Source organism: Lathyrus oleraceus, chromosome 2, assembly GCF_024323335.1.
Source record: "Lathyrus oleraceus cultivar Zhongwan6 chromosome 2, CAAS_Psat_ZW6_1.0, whole genome shotgun sequence".
NCBI classification, from domain to species: Eukaryota; Viridiplantae; Streptophyta; class Magnoliopsida; order Fabales; family Fabaceae; genus Lathyrus; species Lathyrus oleraceus.
Window position 1 is genome coordinate 56,536,961 of NC_066580.1, and position 21,967 is coordinate 56,558,927.

Genomic DNA, 21,967 nt, shown 5'->3' on the forward strand with positions numbered 1-21,967 from the left:
CCTCAAAGCAAATGCTAAAAAAGCAAAGCAAGCAAGTTCAGAGAACTTAAGCAACTAAAGTACCTGAAAAAGTCAAACCAATTAGTAAACAGCTCAACAGTCAAAATCAAAAGGAAATGAACCAATAGTCAACCACAGAGGGACCAATTGTGCAAGGCACAAAGACTCAAGTATGTGAGTCACACCTACAAAACAAAGGTTAGCACATTAAACAATCAAACTAAAACACATTTGAATGATCCTCAAGGCAATGGTGCTTAACCTGCAACAATAGCTCAATTGTAAGCTTACAAGACCACTAGGACTAGCCTAGGGTCAAAGAGGAAAGAAAAAAAAGTCAAACAGCAAAGGAAAGTCAACCCAATTCATGTTCAAGCATTTAAGAAGTAATCCCAATTGGATTCATAATCAAATCATGCATCATGGTCATTTCCTATGCAAAAGAGTGCAAAGCATGGCAAGAAAGAGCACAAATAGGTCAACAGCAAGACCTCTTTCAAAAGTCAACTCCAACATTCTCAAAAATCATGAAATAAATCACACTCAATCCTAACATCTAGCATGGTAGACATGTAAAATTTCATTTCATTTGGATGAGAGGAAGGCAGTCAACAAAAATCATGAAGTCAAACCACATTCAAGTAAGCATGGTGAAAGTCAACAAGCATGGGTCAACTTCAAAAAATCATATCAATTTGAAAACAGAAGAGAAATGAATGAGATTAACACCAATGCAAAGCTCAAGGAGTCTAGTTATCACATATGAAATTTCATGGTCATGTGATATGGTATGAGGATTTCACAAAAGATTTGGCAAGGCATAGCACAAAAAGTCAACAAATGACCAAATATGGAAGAAAATTCACAATTAAATGGAAAACATCATGATTAATTCCAGGAAAATTCATACACAAACTAGACATATGATAGATCATTCATGCAAAATTTCAAGTCATTTGGATAAGAGGAAGCATGTGAACAAAAATTGGGAAAATACATGATCATGGTATAGCACCAAATGTAACACATAACTTCAGAAAATCATAACTCTCAATCCACAAATGATAAATGCACAAACTTTATATGGAAATGAAGGTCAATGTGTCTAGTTTCACCACAAAAAATTTCAAGGGCATTGGATATGACATGAGAATTTCACAAAAGGAATGGCTCAATGTATCATTTATGCATACATGTCAAGAAAATAATTATCATTTAAAATCCAGCCAATGGAAAATTAATTAAAAATCATGATAAAATAGAGGACACATTCATGGACATGATGCAAAAAATTTCACAATTTTTGGAGTTGAAATGAATTTAAAATGAATTATGGAAGTTAATGAACATTTGGATGAAGCATGAGCAAATAAGCATGGCAAATGGGGTCAACATGTGGTCAACCGATGGCAAAGCTGTAAATAGCGCGCCACTAATCGAAGTGCTGCGTTTTGGCCTTGCAAAACGAAATGTTTTGATTGGCTCTCAGCCAATAAAACAGTAACGTGGCCAATGATCTCAAATTTTATGAGTTTTCAAAACCCTAGGGTTTAAGCATGGCAAAGGCATTGTGTTCATCATGCAATCGACTAAAAAAGAATCCAACAAAAGCACTCAAACAGCAGGACATTGGTACAGGAGCATCAATCAATACCAACCCAAACACGAAATTCAAATTTCTGGAAATTAAAACATGTAAAGCTCATGAACAGCAGGGTTCTATGGTTTTAGAAACAACAGCATACAACCATCATCATCATTCAAACAGCAACCAAACAACAGCATACAATATATTTCACATGGATTTTCTGGACATGATGTTTGGTTCAAATAACAGCAGCATTCATCATCCTTCATCATTTAAATCATCAATCATAAACAAAATTCCAGTAGACCTATTCACACAGCATGGCAACTAAACAAAGATGTTCATACTGCATCCTAGCAACAACCAAACAAACAACCAATCGAGCAAATGCTGGGCAGGGCAAGGTTTAACATGAACAGCCTGTGTTCATCACCATCAAGCAATCAATTGAAATCCAACAAATGCACCCAAACAGTCATAGCATTAGTGCAGTAGGTTCACGTAACACACAAACAAATAATAAACCAGCACATTCAGGTGGATTTTTGGAAAAAGAGTCTTAGAGTTTTTCAAAACAGAACAACAGCAACAACAGCATGGAAGAAAATCCTCACGATTCAAACATCAGCATAGCATTATCAATCAAAATGAGCACTAACTCAAAAACACCAACATCAAAACATCATTAGCCAACAACAAACATAAGCATAATCATGGGAGAATTATGGGCATGGTTATGTTTGTTCAGCAGCAGCATAAAGTCATCATTATCATCAAGAACTCAAAAAACGAAATGTCCAGAAATAAGAAGTAAGCATGGCATTGTGATCCTCAGGCATTATGCACACATAATCCACTGTTCATTTTCATCAAAGCATATAAACCAGCTAGATTCGAACAAAAACACATATGAACCCTAAACTTCAAATCAGCATATTTCCAGAAATACACAACCAATTTAAGCAAACTATGGTTCAAAATGATCAGCACACGAAGATCCACATGATACATAGCATGGTTTAGGCAAATAAAAAAGTCGAAAATCTTACTTGATTCGAAGAACTCGATGATGCAGTGTTGTTTTGGTTGATTCGAGTGCAGACAGGTGCTTCAAATGCTTGGAGATGATGAAATTTTAAGGGAAACGAGCTCAGCCAGGCTTTGAAGCTTCCACAACTCAAACTGCCATTGGAGATGCTTGGTAAAACACAGAGTGGGAAAATGAAGCTCCAGCTGGTGATTAAAGACCCAAAAGGTTTCCAAAGGTTGGTAGGATGTTGAAGGATGCAAGGGAACTCGTGGTCTTTGAGGGTTTCTTTCAAATCGAGCCAAAATGCAAAGTTGCAAGAGAGTAGAGAATGGAGTTTTTCTGTTTGGTGGCTGTGATTCCCTAGGGTTCAAATGACAGAAAACTTCCCTTATGTAGTCTGTTTAAAGCCCTTTAATCAAATGGTAAACTTGTTTATGCTTAATGACACATTTTGCAATTTTGCTAATTGGCATGTAAGTGGAGATTGGAGGGTGTATGCTACTCGAGTGGGCTTATGAAATGCTGCAGAAGGACCATTCAAATTGCTGTTTTTATTCTGTACTAGAATGCTGTACTTGATTTGCTTTTTATGAAACCATTTGCCAAATCTTCAAGTTTTGCATTTTGGTCCAAAGTGATAGCATAATGGTGGTATGATGATGATTTAAGCTTGGAGCAAATCACAAATGATATATGGAACATTTCCCAATTGGCCAAATCAAGAAAAAGTCAAAGAATCAAAAAGTCAAAGTTTGGTCAAACTTTGAATTTAAATGAAAAAGGTCCAAAAATGCCATTTTGAATGGTAGGGTTTTGATGAATGAAATTTATATTTTTGGAAAGAGGATGAAAAATGTGGTTTGTAGGAAAAAACCCCACCAAATTTGGCCTTATGGTTTGAGAGATATGGCTCTTTGAAGTTCAAAAATTGGTGAAAATGATTTGATCATATCTTGACAACCACACATGGGATTTGAGAGTTCTTGGACTTTTTGAAAATGGGAAGACAAGATCTTCAACTTTTATGTTGGGCAAAAATTCATTTGAAGCTTGTATCATGATGTAAGTTTAAGATCAAGAAGTTTCCATTTTTGGCAGTTGAAATTACAGGTCCACTTGCTATTTCTGGAAAATTTTCTGTTTGACTTGATTTTCTTCCATGATGAGGTTGAACATGATAGATGAGGCTTGTACAATCATGAATGAGCTCCTTCAGATCAATTCTATCCATCAAATCTCTGATTAAATCAACAATTGACCAAGTTTGACTTTTCTAGGGTTTTGGATGACTGATGCATTTCTGATGAATTCCAAACCCTAATTCCTTGAGAACTTGATTTCCAATGATGTCTCAAGTTGTATGAACTCTTGATTATTGATCCTGGTGCCCAAATTCTGCAAGAATGGCCACCATCCATTGCTTTGACTGACTGTTGGTTGTCTTTGACCTAATTGCTGATGATTGCTTCAACTGCAAGCAACAAGGTTAGACTGACAATATTTTTGTACTTTTTGGATGATAAACATATGAAAGGCAAAAAAATATACAAATGCAAAGTATGCTTGGTGATCAAGAAACAAAACACAAGGCAATCCACCCACTAGGAGGGAAGCTAGGGCATGCAATGGTTCTTGAGGTTATGATATGATATGATATGGGCCATGAGGGATCTTAGGGCCCAAAATTGGGGTCTTACAGATGCCCCTATTTAAGGTCATTCTAGCCGGAGAAGTGAAGTTTAGAAATCTTCATCTCGACGCGGTAGAATGGACTTAAATAACAGTAATGAGACAAATTTTGGTCCCTAAGAGACCTCATGATGCGAATGTATGTATGCAAAAGACACAAATTCTGTGGGGAATATGATTCACACAGAAGAAAAGACGATCCATCGGAGTAGAACACTCACCAGGAGCAGAGACTCTAACAAGACTCTAGTTGGGGATAATAAAACTGACACAGCGTGAACAAAACACGACTCTGATTAGGGAAAAACAGAAAACAGACTGGAGAACTCACTGGGGAGTGAAGGACTCACACTGGGGAAAAGAATTCCAAAGGAAAATAAATCCATTGGAGAAACACAAACTGACTCCTGGGGGAGAAGCAACAAAAAGTTCCACTGAGGGAAGCGACAAAGAAATGAGATGTTATCGGTATAAGGGTAACAAAAACAGGAAGGAACACCAAGGATACCGGGTTGTAGGTATGTAACAGGTGACCGACCAAAGACGTGAATTGGTGTGTGTTCCAAAACACTCATCATCCTGAAGAGAGCGAAAGCAAACTTGTTTATAGGATGGATATTCAATTCCATAAGGAAAATGAATCTTACTCTGAGGGGAAAACAATCAAAAGATTAATCCAAGAGTGCATGAGACATATTATTCATTACCGGCAGACCGTGAATAATATACTCGAAAGGAAAATTATCCTGAACCGGTTACTGGGTTGTTTAAGGATAAAATCCGAAGTCGTGAATTGGTTTGTGTTCCAAGACACTCATCATCCGAAAGGAGGGCAAAAAAACGTGAATTGGTGTGTGTTCCAAAACACTCATCATCCGAAAGAAAGCTAGAACAGCAGACTTGTTTAAAGGATGGACAAAAAGCGTGAATTGGTGTGTGTTCCAAAACACTCATCATCCAAAACGCAAACTGGTTAAAGGATGGGCAAAAAACGTGAATTGGTGTGTGTTCCAAAACACTCATCATCCGAAAGAAAGCTAGAACAGCAGACTTGTTTAAAGGATGGTCAAAAAACGTGAATTGGTGTGTGTTCCAAAACACTCATCATCCAAAACGCAAACTGGTTAAAGGATGGGCAAAAAACGTGAATTGGTGTGTGTTCCAAAACACTCATCATCCGAAAGAAAGCTAGAACAGCAGACTTGTTTAAAGGATGGTCAAAAAACGTGAATTGGTGTGTGTTCCAAAACACTCATCATCCAAAACGCAAACTGGTTAAAGGATGGCTATTCGATTCTACAAAGAACACGAATCTTGCTCAGTTGGGGAAAATCAACAAAGGATTCCAACTAAAGAGCGCATGAGACATATTATTCATTACCGGCAGACCGTGAATAATATACTCGCATGGAAGATTATCCTGAACCGGTTACTGGGTTGTTTAAGGATAAAAATCCGAAAAGAAAGGCATCGAGATACCAGAATAGGTATATAACGATGGCCAATCAAAAGGAGCAACAGACATTACCGACAAAAGGGTAAATGAAAGGCGAACTGCTGAGGATAAATTGCAAGCATCCGGCAATTATCCACAGGGACTAGCTGGGGATGCACTGGTAAACAACCAATGATCCGGGGAACAAATCACTAGCATACGGTGAAAAGACCCACTGGGGATAAAATTGCTAGCATACGGCAATTATCCACAAAAAACTTGCTGAGGATATAAGTGCTGATCTGAGCAACTTATACAAGCAAAGGAAAATCAACATCAAAGACTAGATGAAGATAACCACAAAATTAGGGTTTACATCTACCGAATACGGGGTAGAAGACCAAAAACTCCGCGTGGGGATAGAACAAATCACAAATCCGCACGGGGAACCAAAATAGGGTTTATAACAAACCACAAACTGCTGAAGAGCAGGAAAATAGGATTTACAACTACCGGGTAGTAGGTAGAAAACCAAAACTCTGGCTGGAGAATAAAAGGTGTATAACCACAAATTCTGTCAAGAAAGCCAGGAAAAATAGGACTTACAACTACCGGTTTGTGGGTAGAGGCCCAAAAACATTCCGCTGGGGAACAACCCACTGGGAAACACAAGATATCTGACAAATAGCCAATTCGGGAATAATCCGAAAAGACGGACTGAATCAAGACACGTCCTAATGAGGATATAACTCAAATAGGAAAATCCATCCCAATATATGTGTTGGGAGGAAACGGAAGAAACCGTCATCCACGAGGGTATATCTCAGTGGGGAACTGCAGAAGGAAAGACAGACACATTTTCTGCTTATGGGGTTGACTCTATATGGAGAGATTTTAAACACCCGACATCTGCTTAGGGAGATCTGTAAAGAGATCTATATCACCATAGCAGGAGACACGACAAACAAAAGATATATGGCAAGAAATGCAACATGAATATCTGAATGTTTCATGAATATGCATGAATATGCGTGATTTATGCTTGATGAATGCTGACAAAACAGACAATTCTAACACAACAGGTTCAGGAACCAACGTCCGGTATTATACTTCCAGGGGAAAAACAGCTGGAGAGCCAATCTGCGGAGATCTACATGCTGAAAAGCGAAGATCTGCGGGTACTGCTGAAAAAGCAGAGAATCAGAGATATCGGGAAACAGCCCAATCAGGGTACAGAAAGTCACAACGGGCAAGACAGCCACCAAGACAAATCTGTAGGGGAACAAGAGAAGTCCCAAAGTATCTGCAGGGGATCCCAGTGTCAACTGAGAAACAAAAAGTGCGTTTGCACAAGCACAAACTGCTGTAGAAGCAAATCCACATAACTCCGCTGGGGGACAACCCACTGAGGGAGAATGATCATCCAAGTAGAATCTAACTGCATAAGCAACTCTACTGGGGAAGACTGTCGGCTACTCTCTTGGGAACAAACCACTGAGGGAGGACAGATCAAACAAGTAGATTCTGCAACAAACCACTCCACTTGGGGAGAATATACATAGCAAACTGATCACAACAAGTAGATTCTGCAATATAAGCCACTCTACTGGGGATCACAAATAGTCAGGAAATTAATCCGTTCACTGGAGGCTAGAGCCATCATCCGACCATATCGGGGGTTGAAGGAGTATTCAACAGGCGAAACTGCCATAACAAACCTTGCAGACTAAGCTGAGGAAAAGATGATTGAAAAACTGGGATGTCAACCCAAATCAACCACTGAGTAGGAAAATAAATCCTGCTCTGCTGAAGAGAATAAACTCTGATGGAGAGATAGCAACAATTCCACAGACGACCTCGCCGGGGAAAAGGTAAGGTACCGGGTATCAAACCACTGACTTACCGAATCTTCAAAAGAAAACTAACGTGCTGAGGAAACAGACAAATCCTACTGGCACACTGCATGGGGACAAACGGTAACAACTCCATTCGCAACCCTGGTGGGGATATTAATAACAGCTCTACTCGTGACTCCGAGGGGAGTATCAATCAATCAGTTATACTCATGACTGTTGAGGAGACAAATAAAGTCTGGGGCAGACGACCCACTGGAGAAAGTGACGGGGCACCAAGGTGATAAACCATCAACCGCCGAAACTTCACAAGAAAACACCCATGCTAGGGGAACTGCTGCTGGAGAAAACGAAGTCTTCAACAACAAATTACTTGCGACTGTACTGGGGAACAACCCCAACAAAGATCTGAAGAAAGAAGATACCACCAAACCAGGAATATGAACCAATGTCTTACCTGTTGGAAATCATGCCACCCTCGGGAGAGCACTGAGATATTCTTGAGTATCCCTTCAATCTTGTGAGTGTTCACTTTGTTTAAAACAAAAATTTTGAAAAATTTGATTTGTTTAAAACAATGACATTTTATCAATTTAAAACATGCAAAACATTTGTTGAATTGAAACAAATAAGAGTGCAAATAAATGGATAAAAAGCTCAAATTGATTTGATGGAATGGTAGTCTGCAAATGGCAAGACTCCATAGATCTGTACAAATTTGAAATCAGTGATATATATTGGAAGAGGGCTACATTGAACATAATGATCCTTTCTCTACCAATTTGAATCTCGATGTATCCGAAGCTTCAGTTGACGACGAATCGAGAATCTTCTGACGAAATGACGACTGATAAACCAGAAAGTCTTGTCAGGATGCAGTTACTTGCCAAATCCCTAATTTTGCCTAGATTGCCCCAGAGTGAGGTACTCAATCTAGCGGGATGCAAATATATATTTTTTTTCAAGTCTCTAATTTTTGCCTGAATTACCCTTTGCGGGTTCTCCACCGAGACGCTCATTTTTGCCTAAGCCGCCCTTTCGGGTTTTCAACTTAGCGAGCTATTCTGTTTTTTTCATTCTTTTTCATTTTTTTTTTTTTTTTTCATTTGCATATACTTTTTTCTAGGCAAAGTATCTCTTAACTGCATCTGAATTCACAGGACGAGTGAAATCCTCCCCATCCATTGTTGTAAGCATCAAAGCTCCGCCTGAAAAGGCTCTCTTAACAACATATGGACCCTCGTAGTTTGGAGTCCACTTGCCCCTGGAATCGGGCGCGAAAGACAAAACTTTCTTGAGCACAAGGTCACCTTCTCGGAATACACGAGGCTTGACCTTCTTATCGAATGCTTTCTTCATTCTCTGTTGATATAACTGACCATGGCACATGGCAGTTAATCGTTTCTCTTCAATTAAATTCAACTGGTCGTAACGACTCTGAATCCATTCAGCATCAGTCAACTAGGGACTTGAGGGTATACTTTTTCTTTTTTCCTTTGGAAAAATTTTGAAAAAATTTTCCTGGTTTTTGATTTTTCCTTTCTTTTTCACCCTCTTTCTTTTTCCTTCTTTTTTTCTTTTTTTCTTCTTTTTTTTTTAATGCCCCAGTTTGACTGGTTTGCTGATTCTCATGATACAGCTGAATGAGCTTCTCTCATGCTCAAGAAAGCGGGTAATCTCGTCAGGAATCCCCTTCAACATCATCTTCCTCTGCCCCAGATACAAGGACTTCAAGATTGGGAGATGGCGTTGGATCATTATGTTCAATGGGTTTAGAAATCCCTGCATAATGATTCTGGATAATGAAAAGCATTTGAATTTAAACAAGTAAATCATTTATGCAGATGAAAAATGTTGTTTTTGTTTTTCATGGTTTTTTGTGATCACTGATTTCATGCAGAAAGCAAAAAGTGAAAACAAATGGAAAAACAAATGTTTGACAATGCATTAATTGAATGAAAACATCATTGTATTAAATGCTGCCAACAATGTCATCACTTCTCCTTTTGGCATGGGAGAAGGGTTTCAAACAAAGTGAACAATTCATGCTGATTTATGAATGACCGTAGGAACATCCACAGCGACCCAATTGTGGCAGACACCACCAGGAATGATGAAATTGTTCAGATCTTCTGCATATACTTCCAAGATAGCAGCAGCTTCTTCGGGTTGATTGGCATGGATGAATCCTCCACTTGAATAAACCATGCTCCTTAAGTGCCCCAGAACAGTAGCTAATGCCAGCCCGGGATTGGTTAACCAGGAATAAATCCATCAACAGTACTAAGTCCATCAGCAGCACTAAGGCTGGCAAAATCCTCCTCGGAGTCCACAATTCTCTTGTTCAATCTGATCCATCAATCTGGCAGAGATAGCTCTGGTATAATACCGGCAAAGTGCGTCTTCAAAATAAATGAAGATCGCAGGGTCAGACCACAGGACGGGAGACCGGAACAAAACACCTGCTTATGCAAATGATGCATGAAGTGTTTATGCATATGCTTGTTTTTTATCAAAGGAACCCGAGGGTTTTATTTGCAAACTTTGAAATTTTTAAGCATTTTGATTGTACATGAGAATATCTCATCAGATATATCAGGTGAAAAAATTTTCCCGGTTTTTTCATGTTTTGAAATTTTTTGCAAATAAACTCCTTTGAGTTCCTTGAAAATTTTCTTTTTTCTGATGATATGGATGTAGATGAATGCGTGAATGCATGAATGCAACAATCACACCCAAGGATCAAGCAAGTCACACCAAACAAAGGTCGTGGGAAAGCTCATTGTATCCCTAATATCAATCATCCATTTTGGTGGATTTAGGTTTTCACCTTATCGACACCCAAGTTCCATTGATATTAACGGTACATGAACCGGTTCAGACATTCTTAATATCAACCAGCCGCTTTGGTGGATCTTAGGTTTTACACCTGATCCGGGATCCATTGATATTAACAATGTTTGAACGACTCAACCACGAATCACGGGTTTGTTGAGAGTCACGAGCATGGAGTCTCGGTTAAGAACCACCCAAAGGGAGTGTACTAGGGTTTAAACCTGCCAGACATGTTCTATCAGAGGTTCCCATAGTCATCGTTCCATCTTTCGAATATTATCGGAGGAACGAATACTCGTATTCCAAGAATATTCTCAAGAGAAACTCTTATGAGTGTAGTATCGCGTAACAATCGTATCAGAACTGACATCTGAACGACCTCCGCACTACGGTCCTAAAAATAGGCCAAGATGGGTTTGGTAAACTACGGTCCTTGGCTTCTGCGGCACATGATTGAAAGAATAATGTCTAACCACAAATAACTTGTGTGACATTATTAGTTCAACATGACCTCCACCAAGTGAATGGGCTCGCAAGTCAACTGGCTAAGGACTACTCCACACCAGTCAACAAGACTATGCCATTCTCCTATCCTAGAGAGCACTCGAGTTCGGGTACAGAACTCATCTCACAGATCACCAAAGCAAACAGCAATATGTATATCAAGCAATTCACACATTACAATCAATACAGTTATCCCAAATTGTACAAAAATATGTCAGATAAAGAATAACAATATAGCACAACAAGGGTGAAAAGTAGGCAATACAACCAGAGATTCTGGGTTCGATCCCCAGCAGAGTCGCCACTTTTCTGTAGCGGTGTATTCGTCGCTATATGATCTATCGATTAAATCATAAGCTATGAGATACATTGAAATTTTCGAGTCGCCACCGCACTTTTATTTATCCAAAGGACTGGCTAAAAAGCGAACAAAAGCCTAAGAAGTTTTACACGTAGAAAACTAATAAAAAGATCAGAGATTCTGGGTAAGGGGTAAATTACGCAATGGGAAGGTGTTAGGCACCCACTACGTCCTAGGTACTCCTAGGGAGCCCTTTTCACACTTGTTATGCTAAATTGTTATTTGTTATGACAAAAATATTGTGCAAACATGATTGGGATGATGAGAAAAGAATATACAATTTTTATTGGGTTATTGGGTTTTATTTATTTTTGTGTTATTGGGTTCGAACGGATGAACCCGTTGCCTACGTACCTTCCATCAAAGGTAAGGATCAGAACGCCGTAGTTCGGCTAAAAGATTTCCAAAAGTTGGTGGATTCAGTTTTAAACACAAGCACTGAGGCTTTTCATTATCAATGGGAGAACACTCGACCAAAAACAACATCCACCATGCGAGGATAGCTTCGACGTACTAGAGGGGTTAGCCCTGTTTTCAGTACGGAAGTCTTACTGTCGACTCACTAAGGATAGGCAAGATTTACATCAACCACAAAGATAATTGAAACCTATGGCTAATGCATGAAAAGATTAATGGACAAAGCCAAAACAAGTGAATGAGTGAAGTTACTGATTTGTGATTATGAAAATGAAGTCAGAGTATGATTAAGATTGATTCAAAGAAGTATTATGAAATGGAGTTTGAAAAAAAGTCAAGGACTTGGGGTCCAGGTTTTTAGTTAGAAAACATGAAAATGTTTGCACAACACTTATGTCAAGTTTAAAAGGTATAGTGTGAAAAGGTTTAGGACATAATGAGGGAATGAATGGATGAATATGGATAGTAAAACTTCTTAGAAGGTTCACTTCTTGAAATCATATTGAAGATGATTCAAGTGTGTCCTTTGGAATAGCAATGGATAATAATAAACAAACAAAGCAAAGAAAGGCGGATACCGGATGCCAATCACTGGTCTTATACCAATCTCCTAAAACAAAACGGGATGTCAGATGCCACTCAATGGTCTTACACTAATCTCCACAGGCAAAGAAATAAAAGGCGGATACCGGATACCAATAGATGGATTTACACCAGTCTCCTAAAACAGAACAGGATATCAGATGCCACTCAATGGACTTATACTAATCTCCTCAAAAGAAAAACAAAGATGAAATGTGGAAGTCAACTGCCAATCTATCTGGACTTAGGTTAACTCCACAGTATGGTCCTAGGAAATCCAATGCCACATTACAGGGACTCACAATGGATCCTCACATACAAGAACAAAAGCAACAATATGATCACAGGTATGCAAATGCCAACTTACAGGGACTTATAATTGCAACCTCTCATACAAACAGATGAACAAACTATGATCACAGGAAAGCAGATGCCAACTTACAGGGACTTATAACTGCAACCTCACATACAAACAAACCAAGCAACAGAAGATATGAGTGACCAATGAGGTCTTACACTCTATCCTTCCATATCATAGGAGCAAATGCCAAAGCAATGGACTTACAATTGTCCTCAATGGGAAAACAACAATAACAAAAGTCACACAGACAAATGGTATGATCATGCACTAAGGGCAATTGATGATGATAAATGCATAGCATACAGGCAAACAAATGCACATGAAGCAATCAATCAATCAATGAATAACAAACAGCACACTCTATAGCCAAACAATGGGGGCTCACACAAGAGGGTTTGACTTTGAAAGTCCACTGTAATAGGTGAAGGTCGCTCTTAACCTGGCCATTGAGAGGCTCAGGTGAAGCAGATGAATAGGAAATGAGGGGTGTGCCTCATTGCTTCAATCTCATATCAGAGAGAGCATCAAAGAAAGTGTGGGAGTTCAGAAAGTAGGAACTCTCTCCACATTATTGACTCGATTAGATCTTGGGTACTTATCTCAATGCTTCAACCAGGTACTGGGAGCAAAGAGAGGACACACTGAATAGTGGGGGATAGATTGCGTATCCCTACCTTCCACCAATTGCCTTACTTGAAGGACTTTTCCTGCTTGGGACAAATATAAACAAACACAGGCATTGCCTCTTAAGGAGGACTTCAGACAGTTTGCCCGGTCAAATAACAGACCGGGTCTCCAGACTACATGAAGAAGAAAGGTTTATACCTCAAAGCAAATGCTAAAAAAGCAAAGCAAGCAAGTTCAGAGAACTTAAGCAACTAAAGTACCTGAAAAAGTCAAACCAATTAGTAAACAGCTCAACAGTCAAAATCAAAAGGAAATGAACCAATAGTCAACCACAGAGGGACCAATTGTGCAAGGCACAAAGACTCAAGTATGTGAGTCACACCTACAAAACAAAGGTTAGCACATTAAACAATCAAACTAAAACACATTTGAATGATCCTCAAGGCAATGGTGCTTAACCTGCAACAATAGCTCAATTGTAAGCTTACAAGACCACTAGGACTAGCCTAGGGTCAAAGAGGAAAGAAAAAAAAGTCAAACAGCAAAGGAAAGTCAACCCAATTCATGTTCAAGCATTTAAGAAGTAATCCCAATTGGATTCATAATCAAATCATGCATCATGGTCATTTCCTATGCAAAAGAGTGCAAAGCATGGCAAGAAAGAGCACAAATAGGTCAACAGCAAGACCTCTTTCAAAAGTCAACTCAACCATTCTCAAAAATCATGAAATAAATCACACTCAATCCTAACATCTAGCATGGTAGACATGTAAAATTTCATTGCATTTGGATGAGAGGAAGGCAGTCAACAAAAATCATGAAGTCAAACCACATTCAAGTAAGCATGGTGAAAGTCAACAAGCATGGGTCAACTTCAAAAAATCATATCAATTTGAAAACAGAAGAGAAATGAATGAGATTAACACCAATGCAAAGCTCAAGGAGTCTAGTTATCACATATGAAATTTCATGGTCATGTGATATGGTATGAGGATTTCACAAAAGATTTGGCAAGGCATAGCACAAAACGTCAACAAATGACCAAATATGGAAGAAAATTCACAATTAAATGGAAAACAGCATGATTAATTCCAGGAAAATTCATACGCAGACTAGACATATGATAGATCATTCATGCAAAATTTCAAGTGATTTGGATAAGAGGAAGCATGTGAACAAAAATTGGGAAAATACATGATCATGGTATAGCACCAAATGTAACACATAACTTCAGAAAATCATAACTCTCAATCCACAAATGATAAATGCACAAACTTTATATGGAAATGAAGGTCAATGTGTCTAGTTTCACCAAAAAAAATTTCAAGGGCATTGGATATGACATGAGAATTTCACAAAAGGAATGGCTCAATGTATCATTTATGCATACATGTCAAGAAAATAATTATCATTTAAAATCCAGCCAATGGAAAATTAATTAAAAATCATGATAAAATAGAGGACACATTCATGGACATGATGCAAAAAATTTCACAATTTTTGGAGTTGAAATGAATTTAAAATGAATTATGGAAGTTAATGAACATTTGGATGAAGCATGAGCAAATAAGCATGGCAAATGGGGTCAACATGTGGTCAACCGATGGCAAAGCTGTAAATAGCGCGCCACTAATCGAAGTGCTGCGTTTTGGCCTTGCAAAACGAAATGTTTTGATTGGCTCTCAGCCAATAAAACAGTAACGTGGCCAATGATCTCAAATTTTATGAGTTTTCAAAACCCTAGGGTTTAAGCATGGCAAAGGCATTGTGTTCATCATGCAATCGACTAAAAAAGAATCCAACAAAAGCACTCAAACAGCAGGACATTGGTACAGGAGCATCAATCAATACCAACCCAAACACGAAATTCAAATTTCTGGAAATTAAAACATGTAAAGCTCATGAACAGCAGGGTTCTATGGTTTTAGAAACAACAGCATACAACCATCATCATCATTCAAACAGCAACCAAACAACAGCATACAATATATTTCACATGGATTTTCTGGACATGATGTTTGGTTCAAATAACAGCAGCATTCATCATCCTTCATCATTTAAATCATCAATCATAAACAAAATTCCAGTAGACCTATTCACACAGCATGGCAACTAAACAAAGATGTTCATACTGCATCCTAGCAACAACCAAACAAACAACCAATCGAGCAAATGCTGGGCAGGGCAAGGTTTAACATGAACAGCCTGTGTTCATCACCATCAAGCAATCAATTGAAATCCAACAAATGCACCCAAACAGTCATAGCATTAGTGCAGTAGGTTCACGTAACACACAAACAAATAATAAACCAGCACATTCAGGTGGATTTTTGGAAAAAGAGTCTTAGAGTTTTTCAAAACAGAACAACAGCAACAACAGCATGGAAGAAAATCCTCACGATTCAAACATCAGCATAGCATTATCAATCAAAATGAGCACTAACTCAAAAACACCAACATCAAAACATCATTAGCCAACAACAAACATAAGCATAATCATGGGAGAATTATGGGCATGGTTATGTTTGTTCAGCAGCAGCATAAAGTCATCATTATCATCAAGAACTCAAAAAACGAAATGTCCAGAAATAAGAAGTAAGCATGGCATTGTGATCCTCAGGCATTATGCACACATAATCCACTGTTCATTTTCATCAAAGCATATAAACCAGCTAGATTCGAACAAAAACACATATGAACCCTAAACTTCAAATCAGCATATTTCCAGAAATACACAACCAATTTAAGCAAACTATGGTTCAAAATGATCAGCACACGAAGATCCACATGATACATAGCATGGTTTAGGCAAATAAAAAAGTCGAAAATCTTACTTGATTCGAAGAACTCGATGATGCAGTGTTGTTTTGGTTGATTCGAGTGCAGACAGGTGCTTCAAATGCTTGGAGATGATGAAATTTTAAGGGAAACGAGCTCAGCCAGGCTTTGAAGCTTCCACAACTCAAACTGCCATTGGAGATGCTTGGTAAAACACAGAGTGGGAAAATGAAGCTCCAGCTGGTGATTAAAGACCCAAAAGGTTTCCAAAGGTTGGTAGGATGTTGAAGGATGCAAGGGAACTCGTGGTCTTTGAGGGTTTCTTTCAAATCGAGCCAAAATGCAAAGTTGCAAGAGAGTAGAGAATGGAGTTTTTCTGTTTGGTGGCTGTGATTCCCTAGGGTTCAAATGACAGAAAACTTCCCTTATGTAGTCTGTTTAAAGCCCTTTAATCAAATGGTAAACTTGTTTATGCTTAATGACACATTTTGCAATTTTGCTAATTGGCATGTAAGTGGAGATTGGAGGGTGTATGCTACTCGAGTGGGCTTATGAAATGCTGCAGAAGGACCATTCAAATTGCTGTTTTTATTCTGTACTAGAATGCTGTACTTGATTTGCTTTTTATGAAACCATTTGCCAAATCTTCAAGTTTTGCATTTTGGTCCAAAGTGATAGCATAATGGTGGTATGATGATGATTTAAGCTTGGAGCAAATCAAAAATGATATATGGAACATTTCCCAATTGGCCAAATCAAGAAAAAGTCAAAGAATCAAAAAGTCAAAGTTTGGTCAAACTTTGAATTTAAATGAAAAAGGTCCAAAAATGCCATTTTGAATGGTAGGGTTTTGATGAATGAAATTTATATTTTTGGAAAGAGGATGAAAAATGTGGTTTGTAGGAAAAAACCCCACCAAATTTGGCCTTATGGTTTGAGAGATATGGCTCTTTGAAGTTCAAAAATTGGTGAAAATGATTTGATCATATCTTGACAACCACACATGGGATTTGAGAGTTCTTGGACTTTTTGAAAATGGGAAGACAAGATCTTCAACTTTCATGTTGGGCAAAAATTCATTTGAAGCTTGTATCATGATGTAAGTTTAAGATCAAGAAGTTTCCATTTTTGGCAGTTGAAATTACAGGTCCACTTGCTATTTCTGGAAAATTTTCTGTTTGACTTGATTTTCTTCCATGATGAGGTTGAACATGATAGATGAGGCTTGTACAAGCATGAATGAGCTCCTTCAGATCAATTCTATCCATCAAATCTCTGATTAAATCAACAATTGACCAAGTTTGACTTTTCTAGGGTTTTGGATGACTGATGCATTTCTGATGAATTCCAAACCCTAATTCCTTGAGAACTTGATTTCCAATGATGTCTCAAGTTGTATGAACTCTTGATTATTGATCCTGGTGCCCAAATTCTGCAAGAATGGCCACCATCCATTGCTTTGACTGACTGTTGGTTGTCTTTGACCTAATTGCTGATGATTGCTTCAACTGCAAGCAACAAGGTTAGACTGACAATATTTTTGTACTTTTTGGATGATAAACATATGAAAGGCAAAAAATATACAAATGCAAAGTATGCTTGGTGATCAAGAAACAAAACACAAGGCAATCCACCCACTAGGAGGGAAGCTAGGGCATGCAATGGTTCTTGAGGTTATGATATGATATGATATGGGCCATGAGGGATCTTAGGGCCCAAAATTGGGGTCTTACACATCCAAACACAAAAATGTAAATAAACTTGTATATTCTTTTCTCATCTCTTTAATCATGTTTGCACAAACAAAAATTTTCACAAAACAATAACAATACAACAAGTGTGAAAAGGGCTCCCTAGGAGTACCTAGGATGCTTTGGGTGCCTAACACCTTCCCATAGCATAACCAACACCCTTACCCAAATCTCTGTTTCTTTTACTAGTTTTGTTTGTAAAACTTGTAGGTTTTTGTTCGCTTTCTAACCTTTCCTTTGGATAAATAGAAGTGCGGTGGCGACTCGACTTTGTATAATTTACCTTGGATATAGTCAATATTTCCAATGGTAACGAATACACCGCTACTGTATCAAACCAACACGAGGCATATTGGAGTTGTCTTCCTAAGTGCGTCAAAACTTTAGAGAGGCTTGCTAGGAACCATGATATCCCACAAGAATACACTTATTATGGTATCCCATCTCCATGGCTTCAGGTCAAAACAATGAGAGCTCTTCATTATTTTCCTACCATTGAAGATCCAAATACCAGAAGATCATTATTTGAGGTCTTGCAAAGGATACTGATGGGAACCGATGTTGTGAAAAATGTAAACAAAAACAATGCTTCCCATGCTGTTCTTTTTTGAAGCCCTTGCTCTAGTAATGCATCTTGATGCTGAAAAGGAGGTGACATGTTATCAGTCTTGAAGCGTATTGAAATGGACCAGGCGAACATTGATATATGTTTTTGGAATCAGGCTTCAGATCCTGTACTTGCTCACGACCCTTTCTCAACATTGATGTGGGTTCTCTTTTGTCTACCACACCCATTTTTAACATGTGAAGAATCTTTGTTATCCCTGGTGCAAACTTTCTATATGGTAGCTGTAGCCCAGGCTATAATTTTGTATTATGAGAAATCTCAAGATAAATCATCAAGTGAATCAGCTCTTTCAGATTGCATGATTACTGACATAAATAAAATTATGGGAGAGTCTGGATGTGCATCCCACCATTTTGTGTCAAACTATTTTGACCATAATGTTGATATTAAAGATGCAATTAGGAAGTTTAGTTTTCCTTATTTGCGAAGATGTGCATTGTTGTGGAAGATACTCTATTCTTCTATCCCATCCCCATTTTGTGACGAGGGAAATATGTCAAATAGACCATTGATTATCCCAAGGGACACAATGAGTTGTGTTGATATTAACACGTTTGAGATTATTAAAATTCAAGAGCTTGAGAATATGTTTAAAATTCACCCTCTGGATGTGGTTCTCAAAGATGAAATTTCAAGATCCTCAGTTTCTATTTGGTGTCGTCATTTTTGCAAGGAATTTGAATCACAGAGAATTCAACGTAATATTCATGTAACTCCTGAATTTCCATTTAGGTTAATGAAATTACCAAATGTTTATCAGGATCTCTTGCAGAGGTGTATCAAACAGCACTGCCCTGAGTGCAAATCACATCTTGATGATCCTGCAGTGTGCCTATTGTGCGGTAGATTGTGCTCCCCAAACTGGAAATCATGCTGCAGGAAAAGTGGATGCCAAACTCATTCTGTAACTTGTGGAGCTGGTACTAGAGTGTTTTTGTTAATTAAGAGAACTACAATCCTACTACAGAGATCTGCACGTCAGGCCCCTTGGCCTTCTCCTTACTTGGATACTTTTGGCGAGCAGGATTTTGAAATGAACAGAGGCAAGCCAATCTTCGAAAATGAGGAGCCTTATGCTACAGCAAAAGCTCAAGAGTATCTTGACAAACCTGCCATACATGAGACAATGGTTAAGGTCAGCGCATATTTACTTGGGGAATTTGGACACCTTTTGGGTAGACGACCTGGGTGCAGCCCAAAGGAACTATTTAACATCATACATGAAAAGCTTCCTACTGTATCGATTGCTACTATATCTATACTTCTGTCAACATATGCTAAAATTTTGATGCACTATCAACCACCAGACCTTGAACTGCAGAATCAGATATGGGCAATATTTAAAAAATATGAAAGCTCAATTGAAGTTGAAATACAACAACGAGCAATCGAATACTTTGCTTTGAGTAGAAAAGGTGCAGCCTTAATGTATATATTGGCTGAAATGCCTAAATTCCCTAAGAGACAGTCTGCATTAATTAAAAAGGCTGAAGATACAGAAGTTGATACTGCGGAAACAAGTGCCATTAAATTGCGTGCTCAATAACAATCTCAAACATCAAATGCTTTGGTGGTAATGGACCAAAGTCAAGCTAACGGAGCTCCTCCACATGTCGGCCAACTCAGTCTTGTAAAGATGCCCATCACAAGCAGTAATGTGGGTAATATTTCAGCAGATCAAAGATTATCCCAGGATAATGGGACTTCGAATAACTTGTATTCTCAACAACTGTCTGCAGATCTTCTTGGTGATCTGTTGGGTCCTCTGGCTATTGAAGGCCCTCCTAGTAGCAGTGACCACCCTCAGCCAAGCTCAAATCCAGGAATAGAAGGGACTGTTGTTGATGCCACGACCATAGTTCTTGGCGAACAAGATGCCTGTTCTGTGCAGCCAATTGGAAATATTGTTGAAAGATTCCAGGCTTTGTGCATGAAGGATAGTGGTGTTCTATATGAGGATCCTTATATTCATATTGGCATTAAAGTAGAATATGGAGCTCTGTCGAGAGGAGATGGAGCTATATATTTCCGTCTTCCCCATAAAGGATACCGTAAAAAAATATGGGATCATGCTGTTGAATGTATTGTTGTGACAAAAGCTGGAGTCATTGTCTCAGATGCTGCAGGGTACACCACAAACCATTGTTTTCTCGATCCACATGATTAATCATCTCATCAAGCTGGTGTGTCTGATATCCAAGGAATATGCTTCAACTCATCTTGTGGTCTGTCTTTTTTGCTTGGCAAGGAAGAGTCCCACGTGAACATGCTCAATCTCTGAATCAACCATGTGATGCATATTAAGATCACTTGGTATTGGTGACTTCATTTCAAATGCATCGACGTTTCCTGCAAGACATTCTTCTATTTGTTCTTTAGTAGCATGCAAAGTTTTGGTAACTTTTCACTCTCAAGTAGTTTCCAATGAGCAAGTCACGGTCTCAGCATTCCATATACTTCAATTGCTTTTGAATTACATTCGTCTCCACCTCCTTAAGTACAAAACAAACAACATAATATGGATCTCGGAATAGCACAAAAGCACTCCAAGCCATCAGTTTAAATTGTTGGGAAGTGTTTGAGCTGCTAAGGTTGCCGGTAAAGTGCTTCTTGCCTTGAATGTAAAATTGATCGGTATGTCATTCAGTGTCTCAACTGTGGATGTCTCAGCCGTTGGCCTTATAGTGAGGCTCAAGAAGACCAACCTCAATCCACGCCGAAGCTACTGCAACAGAAATACCCAAAATCAGTTAATTCCAAAACAAACTTTTCAGCTAAGTGAGTTACAGTGGTAAAAGTTTTCTTACCAACGGTGAAATTTTCGAAATGAAGAGGAATTAAGGGAGGGACCACCAACTGGGGATGAGGACAAAAATCCCAAGGCATTTTCCCACGCTCCACTACTCTGAAAACACAACAGAGGAAGGAGATTAGTGACATATAAAAAGGACACCAACCCTAATTGTAAAGAGATAGCCGCCATTGCTCACCCACAAGGAAGGGAGAATTCTGCAAAAACACAAAGAGCCGCTACTGTTCACTAAGAAGGAAGGAAGATTTCTGCAAAAAACAAAAAGCGTAGGACGAACGGGAGCTCATAAGAGACGAACAAGAAGAAAGGAAACGTTAGGGGAAAACGTTCAGGCAAAACGCTTACCTACATTCGTCGGTCGAGCTCGCCGTAATCAGTTAGCTTCCTTTCCGAGCTTTATTTCTATGTTTCGATTCTACTTTGCATCCTTCCGAGGGAACCATGGTTGTGTTCCGATTTGATTTCATTGAAGCCTCCATGTTTGATTTAGCAATACCGCCACCTGTTTGTTTGTGATGTTATCTTGTTGTTAAAATTTTGATGTTCAAAATGGAAAGAAAAATTATCGCTGGATTAAGATGAATATGTTTACAAGAACCTGCTACTGTTTTTAACTTTGTGCTCTATTTAAAAGGTTTGGTGCATTTTTTATGTGATATATTGGCGTTTGAGACCATATTGTCGCATTACGCGAAAAACCGGCGGGAAAACGAAAC

The 21,967-nt window shown here is 38.6% G+C and overlaps 1 protein-coding gene across 1 annotated transcript; it reads left to right on the forward strand.

Annotated features, from left to right (window-relative positions):
- The first annotated feature begins 20,015 nt into the window (after positions 1–20,015).
- Positions 20,016–20,606, forward strand: LOC127121908 (AP-2 complex subunit alpha-1-like). Its single transcript, XM_051052332.1, has one exon. It carries the CDS (start codon positions 20,016–20,018, stop codon positions 20,604–20,606), a length of 591 nt encoding a protein of 196 aa, XP_050908289.1.
- Positions 20,607–21,967: the final 1,361 nt, after the last annotated feature.